The sequence below is a fragment of the Hippopotamus amphibius genome, chromosome 4, assembly GCF_030028045.1.
Source record: "Hippopotamus amphibius kiboko isolate mHipAmp2 chromosome 4, mHipAmp2.hap2, whole genome shotgun sequence".
NCBI lineage: Eukaryota > Metazoa > Chordata > Mammalia > Artiodactyla > Hippopotamidae > Hippopotamus > Hippopotamus amphibius.
Genome location: NC_080189.1, coordinates 131,635,582 through 131,655,633, shown reverse-complemented (window position 1 = coordinate 131,655,633; position 20,052 = coordinate 131,635,582). Strand labels below are relative to the sequence as shown.

Sequence of the window (20,052 nt, the reverse complement as noted above, 5' to 3'; positions counted from 1 at the left end):
TTGTTGACATCTCTATTTATTGTTCTAGGAAGTTTGCTGATTGACTAGTTAGATGGATGGAGGTACAGATGGAGGATAGATAGATCTGATGGGATCAGAAAAGACTCTAAAATTTTAGGACAATTTTGGCAACTCCAACACCACTCTTAGTTCTCTGCCTCATCCCTCACTCTACACCATCCTCTGCCAGCCTTCCTTCTCTGTTATGGAATACATGGAAATTGCCCACAATGAGATTTCTCACACAAGGATGGAAGCTACACAACTTCAGAACGGATAACAACTCTAGAATGACTTGTCACAAAAAATAAGGAGTATCCTCATCGCCCAGGAACTACGTCCCTGATGCTTTCTTAATTCCTACGGCATAGTGCTAATCATGACACTAGAAAGCAATAAGTTAATAAATAAAACTGTTTAGATGCAGAACTTAATTTTCATATTCAAAAGCAATGAGAGTTAATCTCAGTTACATAAGTCTTAGTTTGATTTCTGACATACATCACTAACTCGCTAGATCCTTGAAGGCACGGGGTCCTACAGAGATTGGATACATGTCAGTATCATTTCTAAAGCCCAGCGGGTTCTTACACATAACAAGTATTCAACAGAAGGAACAGAAGAGAATCATATTCAATCACACTTTACCCATCATGTCACGTCCCACACGTGTTTCCAGCATCTTACCAAGTTGCTGTTCAGGGCGATCCACACGGGTTTATTCAGTGCTTGCATCTGCATCCATGCAAATGCATTGCTATAGGGATCTAGGATGCTAGCCATCAGGGAAGTGTGAAGCTTGCAATAATTATCTGCTTCATGCCACTGCAGCTTTAATTTCACGAGTGAATAGCTACTTTCGCCATATTTAATAAAGCCATCTGTTGGAATTGTGGTTGGAGAACTAGGCAGGGAAGGGTCTGGAATAAAAAAAAAAATTAATTTCATGAACACTAAACATTACTTGAGTGCTATCAGTACCTGACTAGTATATCTCATATATCCTAAAAAGAATCTGAACAGCACGAATCCAAACCATCAGGTGTTAAACATATTTTCATGAGCCACTTCACACCAGAACACAAAGTTCTTTTTTTTAATCAGGATCCCTGATTGAATTAAGTCATTTCCAAACTCTATTTACAATATTAAGGTAAATACATGATCAAGTTTCTAAACTATAAAACCAGAAAGACTTGCAAATACAATGAGATCTAGTAGCTGGATGAAAGACATCCCATAAATTAAAGAACATCTCTCATCCTGTCAACACGAATTTTTTTTTTCCCATCTTGATCAAATTTTAAGGTCAAGAAGAGTCTACCGCTCCCTCCCCTCCCCGCCACTCTGTTCCATTCCAGCCATGAATTTGCATGTTTGTAACTATTTGACTTCACCTGTGAATCGTGTATCTTCAAGACATTGGTTTATGCTCTGGAATGAAGCCACATAACAGTTCCCACTTCATTTAACCTTGATATCAGGCTCAAGCTTTACTCTTATGATGATTCCTATGGGAACCCCACATCTTATCCAAACTGAAGCCTTTGCAAGCTAGAGTCACTCTGGCTTTCTGATCTTTCCTCCTCAATCTCTTAGCATGGGTTTCTAAGAATTACTCTAGACCCACCCATACTTTGGGCCACTTATTGTCAAAATCCCAAAAAAAACCTTGTTTCTCTGTGCCTTAGCTGATGCCCTAGAGCAGAATAGAGGTCACTGAATGACAGCCAGTGGGTGAAATCCGGCCTGTCGTCTGTTTTTGTAGCTCATGGGTTTTTAAATGGTTGGGGAAAAAAACCAAAGAATAATATTTTGTGACATGTAAACATTACATGCAATTCAAATTTGTGTCCATAAATCAAGTTTTAGTGGAACACAGCCATACTCATTTATTTATATACTGTCTATGACTGTCTACAATCACAGCAGAGTTGAGTCATTGCAACAGAAACTTTATGGTCTGCAAAGCCTGCAAAACTTACAGTCCATCTCTTACAGAAAAAGGTTGCCAACCCCTGGTCTAGGGTCCTAGATGTCCCTGCCTACCGATGTTGTCTTGGCCAATTCTTGGACCTGTTCCACTGTATACCAACCCCACCCACCATGTGCCTTGTTCTGTCACTCCACGAATGCCAAATTTTCTTTTGATGACTGTGGTTAAGGCAACAATTTTCATTCAGCGAGGAGAGCAGCCTCCCCTTTCTTCTGCGGTTGCTGCCACCGTGTGTTGATAGAACAGCATTAAATAAAGAGACCCAGCCTGGGATCCTTACATGACAGCCAGTAGGAAGTAAACAGTCTCATCATTTCCCAGCTTGGGGAGAGCTGGGTTTGTCTTAACGACATTTAGCAGCTTTGGACTGCTGAAAGTGACAAATGAAGCTTGAGATAAAGCTTTAAGAAGCTTCATGAAAGGCTATATGCAGCCAGAAAATTAGCTCAATTATCCAATTAGCTTGTATATTAAAATACTCCTAGAAAAAATTATATGGAAAAATTAAAATATTAAGAGGTTATTTTCAGGTGGTTAGATTATGGGTACTTTTTTCTCTTTATGCTTTTTTGTATTTTCTAGAATTTTGTCAAGGGACATGTGTTTAAGTGTTTTTTATTCATATTATTCATGAGTATCCGTTCATCTTTTTATTTATTTATCTTTATATATTTACATGAATTCATATATATTCATTTTCTATTCATATATACTCACATATATGAATAAAAACAACACTGTTTTATTTTAATTTTATTTTCTTTTACTTTTGGCCATGCTACATGGCTTGCAGGATCTTAGTTTCCTGACCAGGGATCAAACTTGAAGCACGGAGTCCTAACCACTGGACCACCAGGGAATTCCTGAAAACAATACTCTTTTACAAAAATACTGAACACACATTCTTTGTTGAAATTTTAGAAAATATAGAAAAGCACAAAAATGAGAAATACTCAGAATCTAACCACCCTAATATTTTAGTGTTTCCTTATAACTTTTATATATAGATATATAGACATAATATATACAATATAAATGTAATAAATATAATGTAATACATATATATGTATGTGTGTGTGTGTATATATACATATATATATATGGAGAGAAAGAGAGTGCGCGTTCAAGAGAATTTTTGAAAAATCCAGAAAAATACAATGGTACAATGAAGGAACTAAAGTTCTTAATCCTATGATCCAAACATACCCACTATTCCTATTTTGATGCATTTCCATAGCCTTTTTGTTCTTTTTTTTTTAAGAGGGTGCAAAGTGTTTTTGGTATCATTAATAGTCTATAAAATTTTATATTCTGCCTTTTTCACTTGAACACTGTCAATCTTTCCTTAAACCTGTCATTAAAAATCGTCAAAATATTTTTTGTTGACAGCAAATATCCTGTCCCTTATGTTTACAGGAAGAAGAAAAAGATGATTTTAAGTAAGTTTAGGAATCCAGGCCCACTCCTGGAAGGGCCCTCTCTTGTTTCTCCAAAGAGTGGAAGCATTCCAGATGCATTCCTGGTGGCCTAAGATTCTGGTGCTCAAAGGTTGTAGCGGAGAGAGAAAAACAGCATGGCCTGGACCTGCTTTTGGATTAATAGGAGATTAGAATTCCTGCAGGACTTTTCAATCATTTGAAAATATCTTCAGTGATTTTCATGCATTGTCATGAGTTGATATCAGTTCCCTGATTGCCCAGAAAGTATAGAAAAATTTGTTAGACCTGGGAGAGCAAGTAGCTTCTCATTCAAACTCCTCTAAGAGCTCTGCTCGGGGTGACAGCAACCCCCCTAATCTTCAACCCACATCTCTAATCTATCTTTTATTTTCTGATCCTCTTCTTACATAGCTAAACACTTTTTTTCTAATTTTACTCGAAACTAAAACGCACACAACCATAATCTTGATTCTCGGTCAATATCCACATATGTTTTATTTTCCTTGCACCATAGTGAGGCTTCCTAGATGAAAAAAGGACCACAAATAAGACATCTACAGTTTTAGAGACAGAGTACATAACAGGTAATGAGGCATATAGGGTGTTTGGGGGCAATGGTTCTCAAATTATACAAATTGGAGGGAGGTATCCCGACTCTGACATTTTTTTAAGGTAGCGGTAAGCAAAGATCCCAAATTTCTAACAAAATTAGAAAAAGCTTCAACCTCAAGTTTAATCTGTGCAAACTTTCTGGTAATGGATGAGGGAGCACATTCATGAGTAAGTTACAGAAAATATCCTTTTTGTCCGTCACAGGTATCCACGGATGAAAGTGAGACCCAAATAAGCATGTTGATGGGAACTTCCCTGGTGGTCCAGTGGTTAAGACTCCCTGCTTCCACTGCAGGGGGCACAAGTTTGATCCCTCATCAGGGAACTAAGATCCCATGTGCCACGCAGCACGGCCAAAAAAAAATTTAATTTAATTAAAAAAAAATGTTGATGGGCAAGGGAAGGGTCATTTCTTTTTTAAACAAAACTTTATTTTTTTAAGAGTAGTTTAAGGCCCACAGCAAAATTGAGAAGAAAGTCATTTTTAAAAAATATGTAAAAACCCCACCTCTGATGGTCCGGCGAGGTCCGGTAGGACTTACCAGCAGGTGTTTGGCATATATAACCTCGCTTACTGTCACAGGTGTCATCCATCCATTTTCCTGAATCCCTTGATTTCCCTCCGATAACAACAACACAGTCAGCCTACATATTCATGGAGAAGAAAAAAAAAAAAAAGCCAAATGTGGATCGACAATTATTTAAACCAATTCATTAAGAAGCAAAAAAAAAAAAAAAAAAAATCCTTTATCCCTAACCTCCAAATTTTAGGATAGTCCTAATTCATTTACAGTAATTTCAATTCATCTCTACTTTCCATGTAATTGCACCAACTTCCATGCGGATCCCTCACACTGAACCCTTGCTTTTTTAATTGAAAGTTAAGTAGAGTTGGATAAATTTTGGAACTACTTCTGAGAAATGTTGCTATCAGAAATCTCAGTTCCCTGAAAGCTACCACAGCTTTCACTACGGCCAGAATCATCTTCCCAGCCTCCCTGCCTCCAGCCTTGTTATCCCATGAGCCTCAACTATCAGGAACCCCTAATCCTACATTTCAAAGATTCTCTGTTCATCCCCATTTCCCTTCTTCGCTACTCTTATCTTTCACTATCCTGCTTAGCATCTCTGCTCTAAGCTAGGAAACCTGTATAGAACAAGCATGGTTCCACCCCAAAACACATGTAACCATTTCTCTCCCACCCTCTTTATCAAACTCTATTTAATCCTCTTCATTTTACGAGTCCTGAAATTGTAACAACACAATATATATGTTCTGATTCTATTTTGGTGAAATATAAACTTTACATTTTTATACACGCTAAGAAAAAAAAGTCTGGGAATAAAACCAACAAAAATTAACAGTGTTTTTTTTTTTCCTGGAAGGTGAGTTTATAGATTTGTTTGTTTCTCTTTTATGTTCTAAAAACAGAAAACTTGTGCAACAATACATTTTTTTGTTTTAAGTAAAATTTACCACTCACCATGAAATCTTTCTAAGCAAACCCTATCTCACTCCACTGGACTTCTCAGCCCTCATGTACGTAATTCCTCCCCAGAAAATCACTCACCCGTAACCAGAATATACCTACCCTACACATAGCTAACAAATTAATTATAAAGATGCCATCTTGATCAGATTGTTTTTCTGCTCAAATCATTTTGGTTTTTTGTTTGTTTCTTTTTGCTGCCTATCTGACAAAGTCCAAACTCTTTCCTAGGGCATCTAAATTTCTCTCAATTCCGCTTTCCATCTTCTAAAGTTGACTCCTACTTCTTTTCTGCATGAAACTCCTGCTACATTCAAAGCTCTTTACTCCTGCCCAAATCCGCCTTGTGCCTTTTTCTTGACCTGATTCACCCTTCCCACATAACATGACCTTCCCCGCCGTCTTGCCATGATCCCCTAATCATTATGTTTTAAACTTCTTGAGCAAAAGACCCACAGCTGATTCTTCTTCATATTCCTTCTTTCCACCAAATGAAGAGCTCCATAGACATGTGTTGCCTGATTAGGTCACTCCATCCCATAGCAAGTTTCTTTCCTCCTAACTGCTATCCCACTTTATAGCTGATCTTCTCCTTACACACTTTCAGGTTGTCACTGTCTTCTTTCTTGTATGAGACTTGGCATCTAGCTAAGTGTAAGCTTCTTCAAGGTAAGAAGAAAATCTTATGGTCTTCATGTATTCCACGATGCCTAGTATGGTGTTCGGCATTGATTAGTTGGCTTCAATGATGTAAGATTAAACGTGATAAAATAAAGAAGCAGTCGTCTGTCTCTTAGGTTAATGTAAAACAGCACTTGGCAGAGTGTTTGGCACACAGTAGGCACTCTGCAAATGGTAGCTCAGTCACCGTGACGATGATGATATCTTTAGAAGCAGGCCTACACCCCCAAATACTACAGCAGCTTCAAGAGTTCAGGGGCAGATGATGGTGCAACGATCATTGCTAACTCTGCTAACTCTGGGTTCAAGTGCACATCCTGACTACAACATAGGCCCCTATAGGAGCTGGCTTTCCCTCTTCCTCACTACTATCACCATCTATGTCCCCCCACCCGCCAACCCAAAGATGAAGAGTTCTTAACTGAGTGGATACCCCTTCCCTCCAGGCTGGCTCAGTCTGAAACACAGTTAAAATGTGCAAGAAGGAATCAGATCAAGGAGCACCCTGGAAGATCTTTCACAGAAGATTCATCACTAATACGGTGACCCGAAGCAAACTGATAATGTACGGAGAGGTAACCTGAAAGTGATATTTACATCTTCATAAGAAAGACTGCTCCTTCTCCCACCGGGGTAACCTTTCCCCCAGTTTGTGTAACGGACTCCTTGTCCATCCGTCCAAAGGAAGGTGTGCTCTGAATTAATATCATTCAGCCCGGTCCAGGCATTAAAAGCGGAGTTCTTCATGTGATAGGTAAGAAATGCTGAAAGAACGTTTCACAAGATAATTGTGAGCTTTGGGGGGAGAGATTCAAATATCAAAAGGTATTCAAAATACATTAATTCACAAATACTGAGCATGTGATTACTGTCTTTGGTATCATTTAAAAGTACTTACCACAAAAACAAACACATTCTAACCTGAGCAGTATCTTATCACTTCAGCTTTGGACTTTGGAAAGTGTCTCACAATAAAAGTCTAGGTTTTCCCTGGGTCACTGCCGAGAGTCGTATAGGTTGTGCCCTGCCCAAGGGCACTGGGGCGCTCGGGAAGGGGAGGCTGAAGTCCACCCCGTGCCCCGGTCTCCACTTTGTACACCCAGATCTGGGTTTCGGCTGCCTACCAGCCTGCAGGACAAGCTACATTTTTCTAATTCATGCACGGTCATCCTACGAGTTAGCAGGTCTCCTGATTCTATAAATAAGACAATCTGATTACGCTGTGTTGGCCAAAAAGTTCATCTGGGTTTTACTGTAACACCCGAACAAACTTTTTGGCCAACACAATAATAACTAGGGGCCAAAGAGAGCTCTTTCTTAAAAAAAATTTTTAAGAACTTTTATGGAGATGTAATTGACATACAATAAACCACATGTACTTAAAGCGTACAATTTGATATTTTTTATTAGTAATATATATATGGCAATCCCAATCTCCCAACTCATCCCAAAGAGAGCTCTTAATCTAGAAAAGTTCTGAAAGTAAAATCTGTTTGTCAAAACGAAAAAGCATTAGGCTGTCAAAGGATCACCACCTTGGACTGCCAAACCAAAAGAGCTACCCAATTGGAACTCCTCTAGGGCGGCCAGTTCCTAACGGTCAGCAGCCACCCACATCCACTGTGTGCTTGGACCCAGGGGGCATTCTGGTGCTAAGTGCTCACATCATTGGGAGCGAAACTCTAGAGAAATTCAGAGAAAGTAGGAGAAATATGGCCTCTTGATTCTTTCTTAGTTCCGCGGCAGAGGAGATGGTAGCAAATACCCAGAAGCTGTGAAAGGCTTAAATGTACATGTTCCCCATTCCTTCTCCAGCAGCCTGACCCCATGCCTCCCACACCACGGCAGCTGCCTTCTGAGGCCAGCAACCTCACCTGCTGGGGGCCTTGGACACCTAGGACACTAGCTGGATACCTAGTGGATGAGCACGGACTCTACAGGGCAATTTTCAAACATATATGCTTAAACATAACTCCTGAATGCAACCAGGAAACCAAAGGACTAAACACTTGGATTACTAATAGAAAATGTAAAATAGAAAGAAGTCTGCAGAGATTATCTGTTTATTCATGAACAAACAGTTCCACAGAAGGGTCACTGCTACAAGCTTACTCTTCAGCAGAGTAATAGATGCCACCACACTGCTCAGAGATTTGCTTATTTATCAATTAACTAAAAGTAAAAATTAAAAAAAGAACCAACAAAAAACAAAGAGAGAGAGAGAGAAATTTCTTCTAATAGTTTTCAGAAAGAAAAGAGCATGGGTAGATATTTATTTTGTTTTCTTTTTTATTTCCTAAATAAGATCATAAATCTTGCCTTATTCCCGACTCAAAATGAAATGTGGAAAAGCTCTACCTGCCAATATTTCAATACTGACTTGTTTTCTGCCAAGAACCACAATAAGAATTCAACAACGTGTGCCTGTTTTGCCAGGAATAATGTTATTTTATCTGAAAATTGTTTCCTTCTGCACATCTCTATTACCCAGGTTCTAATTTTGTTATGCCAGGAATCAGCACTTTGTGGTTAAGAGAGGAAATCAGTTACTGTGTTTCCCTGCTGGGTAGCTAAGCCCAAAATGTGGTAGACCAGTTAGAGAAATATGAATATTATATTCCTGAATTTTTTTTTATTGTGTGCTATGGTTTGACACTTTTCTTCCAGTGTCTGGCAAGTTGCTGAACTTGTCAAAGGTTCTCAGTAAAAGCTTGCTTGCTTTAGTGTAGACTGTGTTCCAAGAAAGCGAATAGTGGCATTTATGGAGTGAAATTAACATTTGGGAGAACGCCACAAAGGGTTCCAAGGTCTCTCTTCTTTCTTATATTTTTTGAGATATGCCGTTTTTTCCAGTAAATGATTCTGAAAGTCAAAAAAACCTCAGAACCAAAAGGGAACTTAGAAGTCATCCAGTCTACATCTTTCCCCCATGACATCTGCATAAATTCCTACACACAACAAATATACATGAGCATCTTCCATGCCACGTACCAGTCAACATACATGGCTCCGCAGCACCCATTTCTGCACCTTTCAATATAAGCATTTTCACAGCCCTTTAAAAAAAACTCACAAAACAGCGCATCCGATTAGTTCCAATTGTTAGAATAACCTCCTAATTCGGAGCCTAAATTTGTTTCCCTGTAACTGCCACTCATGGGTTCTAAGTCTTCCTTCTTGAGTTATGCGGGCTGACTCTTCCAAGTCCACGTCCTCTCTTTTCCAGGCTGTGAAACCTAGGTCTTTCAAACACTCCTCACTTGCTGCTCTCTGTGGTTTCCAAACCTTCACCAGTTAAGCTGCTACCCCCTGAAAGGCCTGCAGTTGGTCAACATCCTTTTTAAAGTAACTAATCTAACCTGATATCTCCTTCAAGTAAGGTGGCCCCAGAAAGACCATGTGAAAGGTGTCAAGTACCTTTCTCTTGACCACAATATAATAAATTTTACAATCTGCTATATGGAAATGGTGTGTTTCCTCACCCTGTTCTTCAAAGCTCTGGCTTATCCTTACGTTTTATCAATTTTTTTTGGTCAATTTGTTCAACGTTCATATTGAAAAATTAGTTTTATTGCAGTATAAGTTATATGATCAAGTGACTAGAAGAGCAGTAAGTGGAAAATGAACAATTTTTTGTTTTATTCCTAGAACTACGCTCCTTGTTTCACTCTGGTGAACAAACTGGTTTGGCAGAAACAGATGGAATTAAAGCTGGAAGATCCAGTGTGATTCCCAATCCTACCCCTTACCTGCTAAGCTCCTTGACCTAAGACTCCCTGGATACCACTTCCTCATTCACAAGGGACTAAGGATTCCTGCTTCATAGACTTGTTACGAAAATGGACAGGCAATTTACATTTAAAACGCTTAGCATGAGGCCTACAGCTCATAAAACAGCTCTCCATATGTGTTTGCTTTCCCTTCCTAGTTTTGACTCTGGAAAACCAAAAAAAAAATCATTTACTATAAGCAACATTCTCCCATTTCAGAGAAAAAAATTACATATTTATGTGCATCACTGACTGTAAAACGGCCCACATACCTTGCTCTTTTTCATTGTATATGGAAGCCAGATTTCCTCCAAATCCTATGCAAGCTTTTCGTGCCTCTTGCCAATTTTTTCTTTCTTCTTCAACAAATCCAAAGATTTTGAAACACTGGGATGGAAGGAAAAAAACAAAACAAAACATGGGGATTACGTAAAGATAATAGTGTTTGCTCTAAAGAAATCAAAATGATCCATGAAGATTAGAGCTAAATATACATTTGCTCACAATCAAATAGAAATGCAAAAAGTTGTTAGTTTTATTACTCATCAGCTTTCTTTGGAAAATGTTTTGCTCCCTTGGGACAAAGGGCACAACTATTTGGATAATACCCTCAAGTCTACTCTCAATTCCCATAGAGAATTGAACATGGGAATTTCTACATATTTTTGCGGATGAAGTTTTTTAAGTGATAAGGAAAGCAAAAGTTAACCTGGAGCTGAAAGGTCGGCACTGTCACTCTCCAAGCAACAAGACCACAACTAAATTTTCTTAGTACCTTGTTATTATAAAAGTTCCAACCTTCCTTACATCCTCCTGGGGCCGAGGGTGTGGTGGGGAGAGCTGTGGCATTGATACTGCTGTTATGACGTTGGCAGATGAAGGCATTTGGATAACCACAATTAATGTCATTCCAAAACCCTGGCAAAGAACAGAATAAATCAGATTTATGTGTTTACCTCTAAAATCACTTATTTTTCAAAAGAAACAATTTTTATGAAATTTAGTTGATTCACAATATTATGTTAGTTTCAAGTGTAAAGCACAGTGACTCAGTTTTTTATATACATATATAAAAGAATCTGAAAAAGAATATACATTATATTCTTTATAGGGTATTACATTATAGATTATTATAAGATATTGAATACAGTCCCCTGTACCACACAGTAGGTCCTTGTTGTTTATTTTATATGTAGTAGTTAAAAACACTTTTAAATATGTTTGTATTTTATAAGGATTCTCAAAAATAATTTATACTACAAACATCATTTTTACAAAAGAGACTAGAAAAATCTATGCAATACCCTTTTGCACTTTCACTTAAACTAATAACAATTCAACTTTTTAGAGAGCTTCCTATGAGCGAAGCTCATATACTAGGTGTTGCAGATCATCTAAGTAGGCAGTGACTGCTAATCATAATAACCTAATAAACTTTATACAGACGAAGCATTTGCTTAGTGTTTTAGATGTATCATCTCCTTAGATTTCTTGACAACAGATATGTTCTGTTATTACTCCCATTTTACAGATAAAGACTTAGAGATAAGGGCGACAGAGAAATCGTCTGGATATTTTCCCCATTCAGAACATGAAAAAATGTTTCATAAAATGAGACGTGAGAAGATTATGTCATTTAATTAGAATAAATGTTAAGCCTCCCTTCTCCTTATACACCAAATGGTTATGTTGCTAAAATTAGAATTCTCTTTCATTCTCTCTCCTTTCCTTGTCTGATTGAAGCACACAACTTGCTCCCTTTAGCCTAGAAATGCAGCAAATGACACATCACACCACAAAAGAGATTCAAGAAGACTGTGATCTCGTCTACCTGAATTCGAATACATGGTCACACAGTTTTCATCCTCATTTGCAAAATTGGGTTCACCTGTGGCCCAAGCCACATAATCCACTTTGCTTCCGTCCATCCAACTGGAAAAGAAAATTCAGTCATTTAGCAAAAATCCAATGAGAAGAGTTGGCGACAGCCTAGTGGTGGGAACAGGCAAGTCAAGCAAGATGAAGAGAACATGGCATCCTAAGCAAAGAGGAGAGACCAGCGGGAAACCCCCAAAGGTAGTCAGTGCTCTCAGGGCACTGAGATCTCCTGTAGCAACTGGAGGCCTGGCTAGACTGCCTTCTTTTCCTTCCCTGGAAGAAGTATCTCTAGTCTTGATGGGAGAGAAGAAATGGAGATCCCAGCTACCCTGGAAGTGGACCAGAAGGAAACATCCTCCCATAGGACTTCTCAGGCATGATTCCCACAAAACAAAACCACCCACAGAGAGAAGGAGGATACAGAGTTTCTCACGGGGCCCGTTCTCTGATTTTCATGTTTACTCTGATTTCTTCTAAGGCAGGTAGGCCAATGCCTATTTTCATAAATTACAGAAATTCGGAGGCCGTTAGCTGGAAAGAGACCAAGAGACCATCGAATTCGACCCTCTCATTTTGGGGATAGTTAAAATAGATGCTTGTCCCAAGGAGCATTAAACACTTCTGATCTTTGAAAAATAACGAATGTGAGTTGGGTCTCTCTTGCCGAAAATGGCAATAGCAGTCACACAGAACACATGAGGTTAAAACATCTATGCAGGGGCCAGGAAGACGTATCTGCTCTTCAAACTTAGGAGAACATGTGTACTAATGAGCAAGGAATGAAACCCCCAAAATGTACTAATTTCCTCCCTCCCGCAGCTTTTGCCAGCCCCTGAACCTAATGAAAAACAGTACAGTCATTCCTTTGAAGGGAAAGCATTGCATGCAATTGAAAGAATACTTCAAAGTGGTGCTCTGAAAGCAGCGAGGGGGGCAACATGAAAGGACCCTTTGGTTCTGGGCACCAAGGACAGTCCAAATGGGAATAATTTTTCAAATAAATTCAATATTCACGTCTGTATAATACATCTTCCTGGTAGATGATTTACTAACAGGTGATGACCTCCTAAAACAAAGAGAGGTGACATTTGGCAAGATTCAATCAGAGTTTGAGTTGTTTATTTGAGAATTATAATGTTGAAAATATTTAACAGGATTTTCGAAAATTGGTTTTTTTAAAGACGCTTCCCTGGTGGTGCAGTGGTTAAGAATCCACCTGCCAATGCAGGGGTTACAGGTTTGATCCCTGGACCAGGAAGATCCCACATGCCACAAGGCAACTAAGCCCATGTGCCACAACTACTGCAGCCCGTGTGCCTAGAGCCCATGCTCCGCAACAAGAGAAGCCACTGCAATAAGAAGCCCGCGCACTGCAACGAGGAGAAGCCCCTGCTTGCTGCAACTAGAGAGAGCCCGCATGCAGCAATGAAGACCCAACGCAGCCAAAAAATAAATTAAAATAAATTAAAAAAAAAAAAAGATGAGAGCCCAGCAGGATTTTTTAAAATGCATTCAGCAGAGCAAAAGTCCAAAAGTCACTCTTTGTTGTTCGTCAGATCACTGTCCTAAGCAAAGATGTTTAATTTTGATCTACTTACATAAATTTTTTATCCAAGCTGATCAATAAGCCAATAAAATATGCTGACTGTGCATCATTCCTGTTTACCTAGAACACGGAAGTTTACATATAGCTCAGTCTGTACTTAGATATTAAGCAAATTCTTAAAACCTACAGATTAATGAGATAGCCTATTTGGGGACTTTTCTAAGGGGCGTTCAGGCAGAAACTGTCATATATTCAATGTTTTTCATAGAAATAAAAGGAAAAACTATGCACATTATATAACAACCTGCATTTATATAGCAAATACCTTAAGACATACCTATAATATCAAATGCCCAATAGTAATTAGATATTTTTAAAGACATTCTTTCAAACTAAGTAGTCATTTGGGATTATGTGTCTAAGGAAAGACTTCTCCACCCACATACATATTGCTGCAATATTAGGAGATAATCCTGAGAATTTAATGGTATATCTACAAAGATGGAGACAAGTCAGACTGCACTCCCATGCCTTTGTAATCAAATGAATTTTTATTCTTTCATTACTGTTGAACTTATTTTTTCCTTCTCTCCCTCTCACCTCCTTTCTGGAAAGCAATAAAGATGCCACAAAGATTTTTAAAGAGAAAGATTGAGCCAAGCACTCTTGGAAAAAAATAAATTATACCTTCACTGTTAGCTGAAATTTTGGTACAACCAAGAAACAGTTTTATATGAATACTCAAGCTGTACCGCCTATTAACCAAGGATCTGGTCCAACTAAGACATAAATTAATAGTCAACTTGCACTACACACAAAGGGTCCAGGATTGATATGTACCAACTAGCTAAGAATGATAATCTTTGAACATCAAATTAGTGAACTCAAAGCCATCCAGTCTGGATTCTCCCAAAGCCCAGTCTAAACACAGATTCTGGGTTCTCTGATTCTCCACTGAATACTCCAGCAATCAGGTCATTCACTTCTATGATGGCCATCCCTGCCCTGGCACTCACATCCTTACCCCTGACCTTAGGAGGTTCAAATTCATCACATAATTGGACATTGTGCCATGGGGTAGCAATCGCAGACGTTATCTTTGCTTATCACAAGTCACTGTTATATTCTTAAATTAATCATATTCTTACATATTTCCATAGAAACTTCTTTTCGCTTTCACTTCGGATAGAAACAAGATCACCAAAATTCCTCTTGCAAAATTCTCGTGCCTTGTCCATAGTTTCCTTCTCTTTGCTAAAATAATACTGGTAGTCTTTGTAAATAACCCACCCATCGTCAGTGACTGGTGGATCTGAAAAAGTAATGAAAAAAAGGTGATGAATTTTACTTAGATGAATTCGAGAATCTGGTGTGTATGCTACACAAACGTGAAAAGGACAGAGTAGCCTTATCAGAGGTACCTGCAACTCTGAAGCTCAGAAGGAGCAGAATGTTGATGCCAATATGGACTGAATTACCTAAATCCAAATATCTACTTTCCACCAACTCTGCACAAACTAGTTACTTTCCTTTTCAGCTAAGTTCCATGTATCATTATTGGGTAAAAGAACTCCCAATGTTACATCCATCAATAGGATTGTTGAGCTGGAATGACTGACGTATGTGCACCCACAATGTTCCAAGTTCAAAGAGTGGAAATTGAGAGAGCAGCTTTCACCTCAATCTAACAAAGAACCTGTAACAGACGGACTTGGGTGCTTCAACGTATAATTGGAGAACCAAGGAATTCAGGTACCAGGAGGGCTCCTAAGTCTTCTTCCCAACCATGGAATTCTATGGTTCTGTGCTGTAGTAGGCTGAGGAAAACCCCCAAAGACACCCAGGTCTTAACCTCTGGAATCTGTGAATGTTATATAGCAAAAGGTACTCTGATTAAGTTAAGAATCTTCAGATGGAGAGATTATCCTAAATTATCGGGGTGGGCCCTACATGTAAATCATAAGCATCCTCAGAGAGGGAGATGTGAGTACAGAAGAAGGTGGTGTTGTGACAAATGATAGAAGATGCTACACTGCTGGTTTTGAAGATGAAGGAAAGGGCCCGGAACAAACAAATGCAAGGGATGCAGCTCTACAAGCTGGTGATGACAAGGAAGTAGATGCCCCCTTAGAGCCTCTGGAGGGACCATTGCTCTGCTGATACCTTGATTCCAGCCAGGGGAAACCAAGTTCCTATTTCTGACCTACAGAACTGTAAGGGAATAAATGTGTGAGCCTTTAAGCTGCTGTAACTGTACCAAGCTTGTGGTAATTTGTTACAGCAGCCATAGGAGACTAATACATGAGGTCTTTGGATTTGATTCATGTAAGCTGAGAAATTCGATTATCATGCCTTATGTTTGTGCATGGAAGTATCTGTCTGAAGGAAAAGATCCAAACTTTCATGAGATTCTCAAAAATATTAGGAACCTCTTCTCTCCACTTTCTTGGGGTAAGTTTTTTTTTTCCCATTGAGAAAGGAAATAGGGGGAAAAGGCTATCAACATGGAGATCAGGAAAAAAGGAAACACCTACTGTCTTGAGGAGCTGGTGTTGGCTCAGGTTTGGGTGTTTGTCCTGGAAAACAAAAGAAAATCAGATATAAACAGTGCTTGAAAGTGCTCTATTACATATCCTTCTAGTTTCACTATTTTCATGGGTCAATATAGCTAAAATCTTAACTGTTCTCTCTTTCTCGTCCTCTTTTCCACTCTTCAATTCTCCTATCATGTTGTGGGGGAGAAGAGTAAAGGGAAACAGAATTAGAAGTTAAGAGGTCAACAAATTAGGTCCAACAATGCCACCAGAAATTGGAAGACAGTTCTTAGGCCCAAAAAATAACATTGTAAAAAAAGAAAGAAAAGAACATGAGTTTTGGAAACAGAAAGTCTAAGTTCAAATCCCACTTTGGGGTTTAAATGTCTTACCCTTATCTTCCTCAACTGCAAAAAGGAGTCAGGCATATATGTAAAGAGATGGGGTAAAATAGGCGAGTTATTGGTATTTACAAAGTACTCACTAGTGTTGTTTTACAGCCACGCATCTTATAATGAGCCGTGCAAGTACTTAAATGTTCACTATTTGAAACCATTAAATATGAGCTATTTATTCACAAAATATAGTTTCTTCCAAAATACTTATTCTTACTAAATGTATGTTTTACGAAACATGAAATAAAATATTTTCCTTTCCAAGTAGTTACTGATATACTTGGACTTTATTGGAATCTGATAAAAGGATTCAAGTTGCCCAGCTTTTGGTTTAATGAATTTAACATCTGTAAGAAAAGAGCTACTAATTATACACAAGGAAATTGATCCTTGGCAGCTAAGAGACCTTTAAAGAAAAACTGGCCACTAATTTATTCCTCTATTCTGAAAACGCTGAAAGCACTCACATAAGCAGGAGTAAGGAAAATAAGCAGACAGACAGCAGGACATCAGTATCTTTAGCAATAGAGCTGGAGCAGAAGCCAAGGTTCCCGGACAGCAGAGGGCGATGTGGTTCTATTTATCTGTTGACAAAGGAGGAAGTTGGTACACATTTTGGCTCAAGGGTGGGCCTGTTTGTTCATCTTAAAAGAATCTGACTTGGATATGTGGAACTTTTAGAGTCACAAATCATGGCTGATAAGTACACAGTGATCATTTGGGGCCATCAATAACTTGGTGGGTCCCGTGGCATCAGGGGCCTCAAAATGGTGCCAGCTTTTTTAACATTTCCTTGAGAAATCAGTACACAGCATACTCAGACGGAGGGAAACTTTCACCAATTGGATGACTAACATGGGCCAGAGAGTGAAAATGCCCCAAACAGAAATTGCACCCTCATTACTCTGCTTTCGGAGTGGAATACCCAGCCACGCCCACGGTGATAGGACCTTCTCCAGAACCGCAGCTCGTGGGAACTATTGTGGAGGACGTGACTCTGGTCCAGGATTCCCGGGTGGCCTTTTGATCCTCTGTTCCTTTGGAACATTTATCTGTGCTCAGCGGCTTCATTGTTATCCTGTGAAATGATGGCCCCTGCCAGTTCCCTTATTTTGTTAGTTTGTTTGTTTGGTTCCACAAATAAAAGGAAGATATTGGGATCACAGGAGGTTAGTTTCCCAATCTGAGATGAAGGAGAGGACAGGTCATCATACCTTTTCGTATCTGGCAAATCCAGTTGTTAAGATGTTCACAGTTAATATCATTCCAGGACATACCAGGGTCACCTTTCAACTCCCCACAGTACTCAACATTTTGATAATTATTAGGTTCTCCATAAGCCCAATTTTCATATGAAACCTGTGTCAGAAACATTACATTACAACAACTAGCCATCGCTATCAGGCCCAGGCCAATCATCTATCCCATCATCTATCCAAACACAAAAGGAAAGATATGTTTACAGTTTTTAATCCCTTTACTTTTTTTTGAAAACAAGGTTTATGAACACAGCCGGGAAAGAAAGAGCTTTCATTACATGGAAACTTTCAAAGTTGAGTAGAGTACGTTATTAATTATTATAAAATTTTCCTTACTCTTATTAAATAGAACAGATCCAGGGTCATGAAAGTGGGATTTGTAAATTGGAAAAACCTGGCAAAAAAAGTTCCACTTAGTATTGGGAGTTCCTCAATTTATAACTCAAGGGATGATATTTCACTGTGATATTGGAAACTTTCTTTTTATTAGAGAGGTAGGATAAAGAAATACAATTAGTTCTCCTTACAAAAGAAAAAGACATATTACTAACAAGGCCACCAAACATTACAAAAATGAAGAGTGGAAGTAACTGGAGGGCTGGGATTAAGTCCTCCACGGAGTTCTCAGAGTGGAATCACAGCCCACAAGGTTTTAGAATAAGCATTATGATCTATTTTCCAGAGATCTAAATATCAAATCCATCTTATCAATGGCGCCATCAAATAATCCACCCTCCCCGAGAGCCCTGAGAAGTTGCTGATGGGTTGTGAGAGCAGGTAGAACTGAAATTACACAAAATCACTTCCTGTAATGACTGCCAGCATGTGCTATAGCCTCTCACTTCTCCATTCCTGAGAATGGAGAAGTCTGACAAAAATTAATGGTTTTTAATGGAAGATCAAAAATTGTTTCCACACCTCTTGTCTATAAGAGGTCATAAAACACTCAATTTTCAAGTTTAGCTACTTGCATACCCATTTGGCATGAGAAAATGAAGACATTATTTTACATAAATTAGAGGAATGAGTTTCCTAAATTTTTTTTCATCCATTTCACCATGATTACATCTTGGGTGAATAGGAGAACTATACCGGGACAGGGGCAGAATAATGGTCTTAAAATAGCATTTATTTTGCATAGGAAAATGTCTCCAGCTCTCATAATAACCTGTCTTACCAAAAATTTGGAGTAAGCCAAAAGGATAATATCAAAATAAATACATGATAAAGTAAGAAAATGATCTATTAAATCAAATTACTCACAGGAGATCCGTCACTCCAAGTAAAGCCCTCGGAAGGACTTCCATATGTCAGTCCCAACCAAAACAGTTCGTGGTAGCTTCCACTAGTCCTGCAACATACAAGATGTAAAGGTAGCTTATGTTACTACGTGAACCAAGTTTGGTTACCTATTAGTCGTAATCAAATTTGAAAATGACCCCCAAAACATTAATTAGTTAGAACACAGGTAAAGGGTTTCAATGACTAAATATAAGCATTATGCAACAGTTGTGCATTTTGTTACAACCTGTAAATATCTTGAAAACAAGCTGCTTTTTGAAATAATTGTAAAGCATTGGAAGATACGCATTAATTTATTCATTTAACAATAGGTACTGAGTGTCTTATGCTTTTATAGAGCAATTCATCACAGGATTTATAGCTATAAAATTAAAGCATTTGGAAGTGAAACTAGATCAAAAAGTGCCCACAGGTTTGGAATATGATATATGTATTCAAAGCAGCATCAGGAGCCCACAATTTTGGGAATATGAGAATTTTCTCAACATCATTAACACCCAACAGGTCAAAGAAAGGAGTATTGTATAGAAAAGCTACTTACGTTATCAATCGCCATATTGTCTGCTGTTCCTCCTTATTATTGATACTAGCTAGATCTCCACCCAGAGCTCTACAAAAATCTCGAGATTCAAACCACGTTTTCTTCTCATGTTTTCCTTTTGTAAACAGCTAAAGGTGATACAGAATCAGAATTTATTTTACACTTCATAGCTTATCAAACCAAGAGAAGTAATCATGAGATTTCATTTACAGAAAAGCAAGACTTTACAACAGCCCCCAAAACAATGTCATTCTCTTGGTTGAAAATCAATTTGTGAGTGAATATTTGGGTAACAAAATTGGGGGGACGATTTTGTTGAGGAAAACCTTAGAAAATAAAATTATTTGATAGTACTGGAGAAGTTAGACTGAAAGCTTCAGGCATATGGGTTAGACATACGGCTTCTTGGAGAAGACAGGATTAATTTGGTTAAGTGTAAAAAGTAGCACTGAGATGGAAGAGGATGAAAGAAACTTGATACAGAGAAAGTACATGTTAAATCTTAAAAAAATTTAAGGATAATAACCTCCCTAAGATTGTGCCACAGTTTGTTATCCTGTTTAGCTTAAACAGTGAATAACCTGGCAGTCTTCCAACACTTTCTTGGTA

General features: G+C 38.5%; 1 protein-coding gene across 2 annotated transcripts in view; it reads right to left on the bottom strand.

Annotated features, from left to right (window-relative positions):
• Positions 1–20,052, bottom strand: part of MRC1 (mannose receptor C-type 1) — a 103,765-nt gene that overhangs the window by 18,182 nt on the left and 65,531 nt on the right. For both annotated transcript variants that reach the window (XM_057732775.1, XM_057732777.1), the window contains 12 exons: positions 19,444–19,571; positions 18,864–18,951; positions 17,556–17,700; positions 15,947–15,988; positions 14,561–14,724; positions 13,465–13,532; positions 11,820–11,920; positions 10,764–10,906; positions 10,261–10,375; positions 6,816–6,982; positions 4,590–4,692; positions 688–920 (listed from right to left, as the gene is read on the bottom strand). In XM_057732775.1, the coding sequence (XP_057588758.1) occupies positions 688–920; positions 4,590–4,692; positions 6,816–6,982; positions 10,261–10,375; positions 10,764–10,906; positions 11,820–11,920; positions 13,465–13,532; positions 14,561–14,724; positions 15,947–15,988; positions 17,556–17,700; positions 18,864–18,951; positions 19,444–19,571 (1,497 nt within the window). The remainder of the gene's footprint in view (positions 1–687; positions 921–4,589; positions 4,693–6,815; positions 6,983–10,260; positions 10,376–10,763; positions 10,907–11,819; positions 11,921–13,464; positions 13,533–14,560; positions 14,725–15,946; positions 15,989–17,555; positions 17,701–18,863; positions 18,952–19,443; positions 19,572–20,052) is intronic.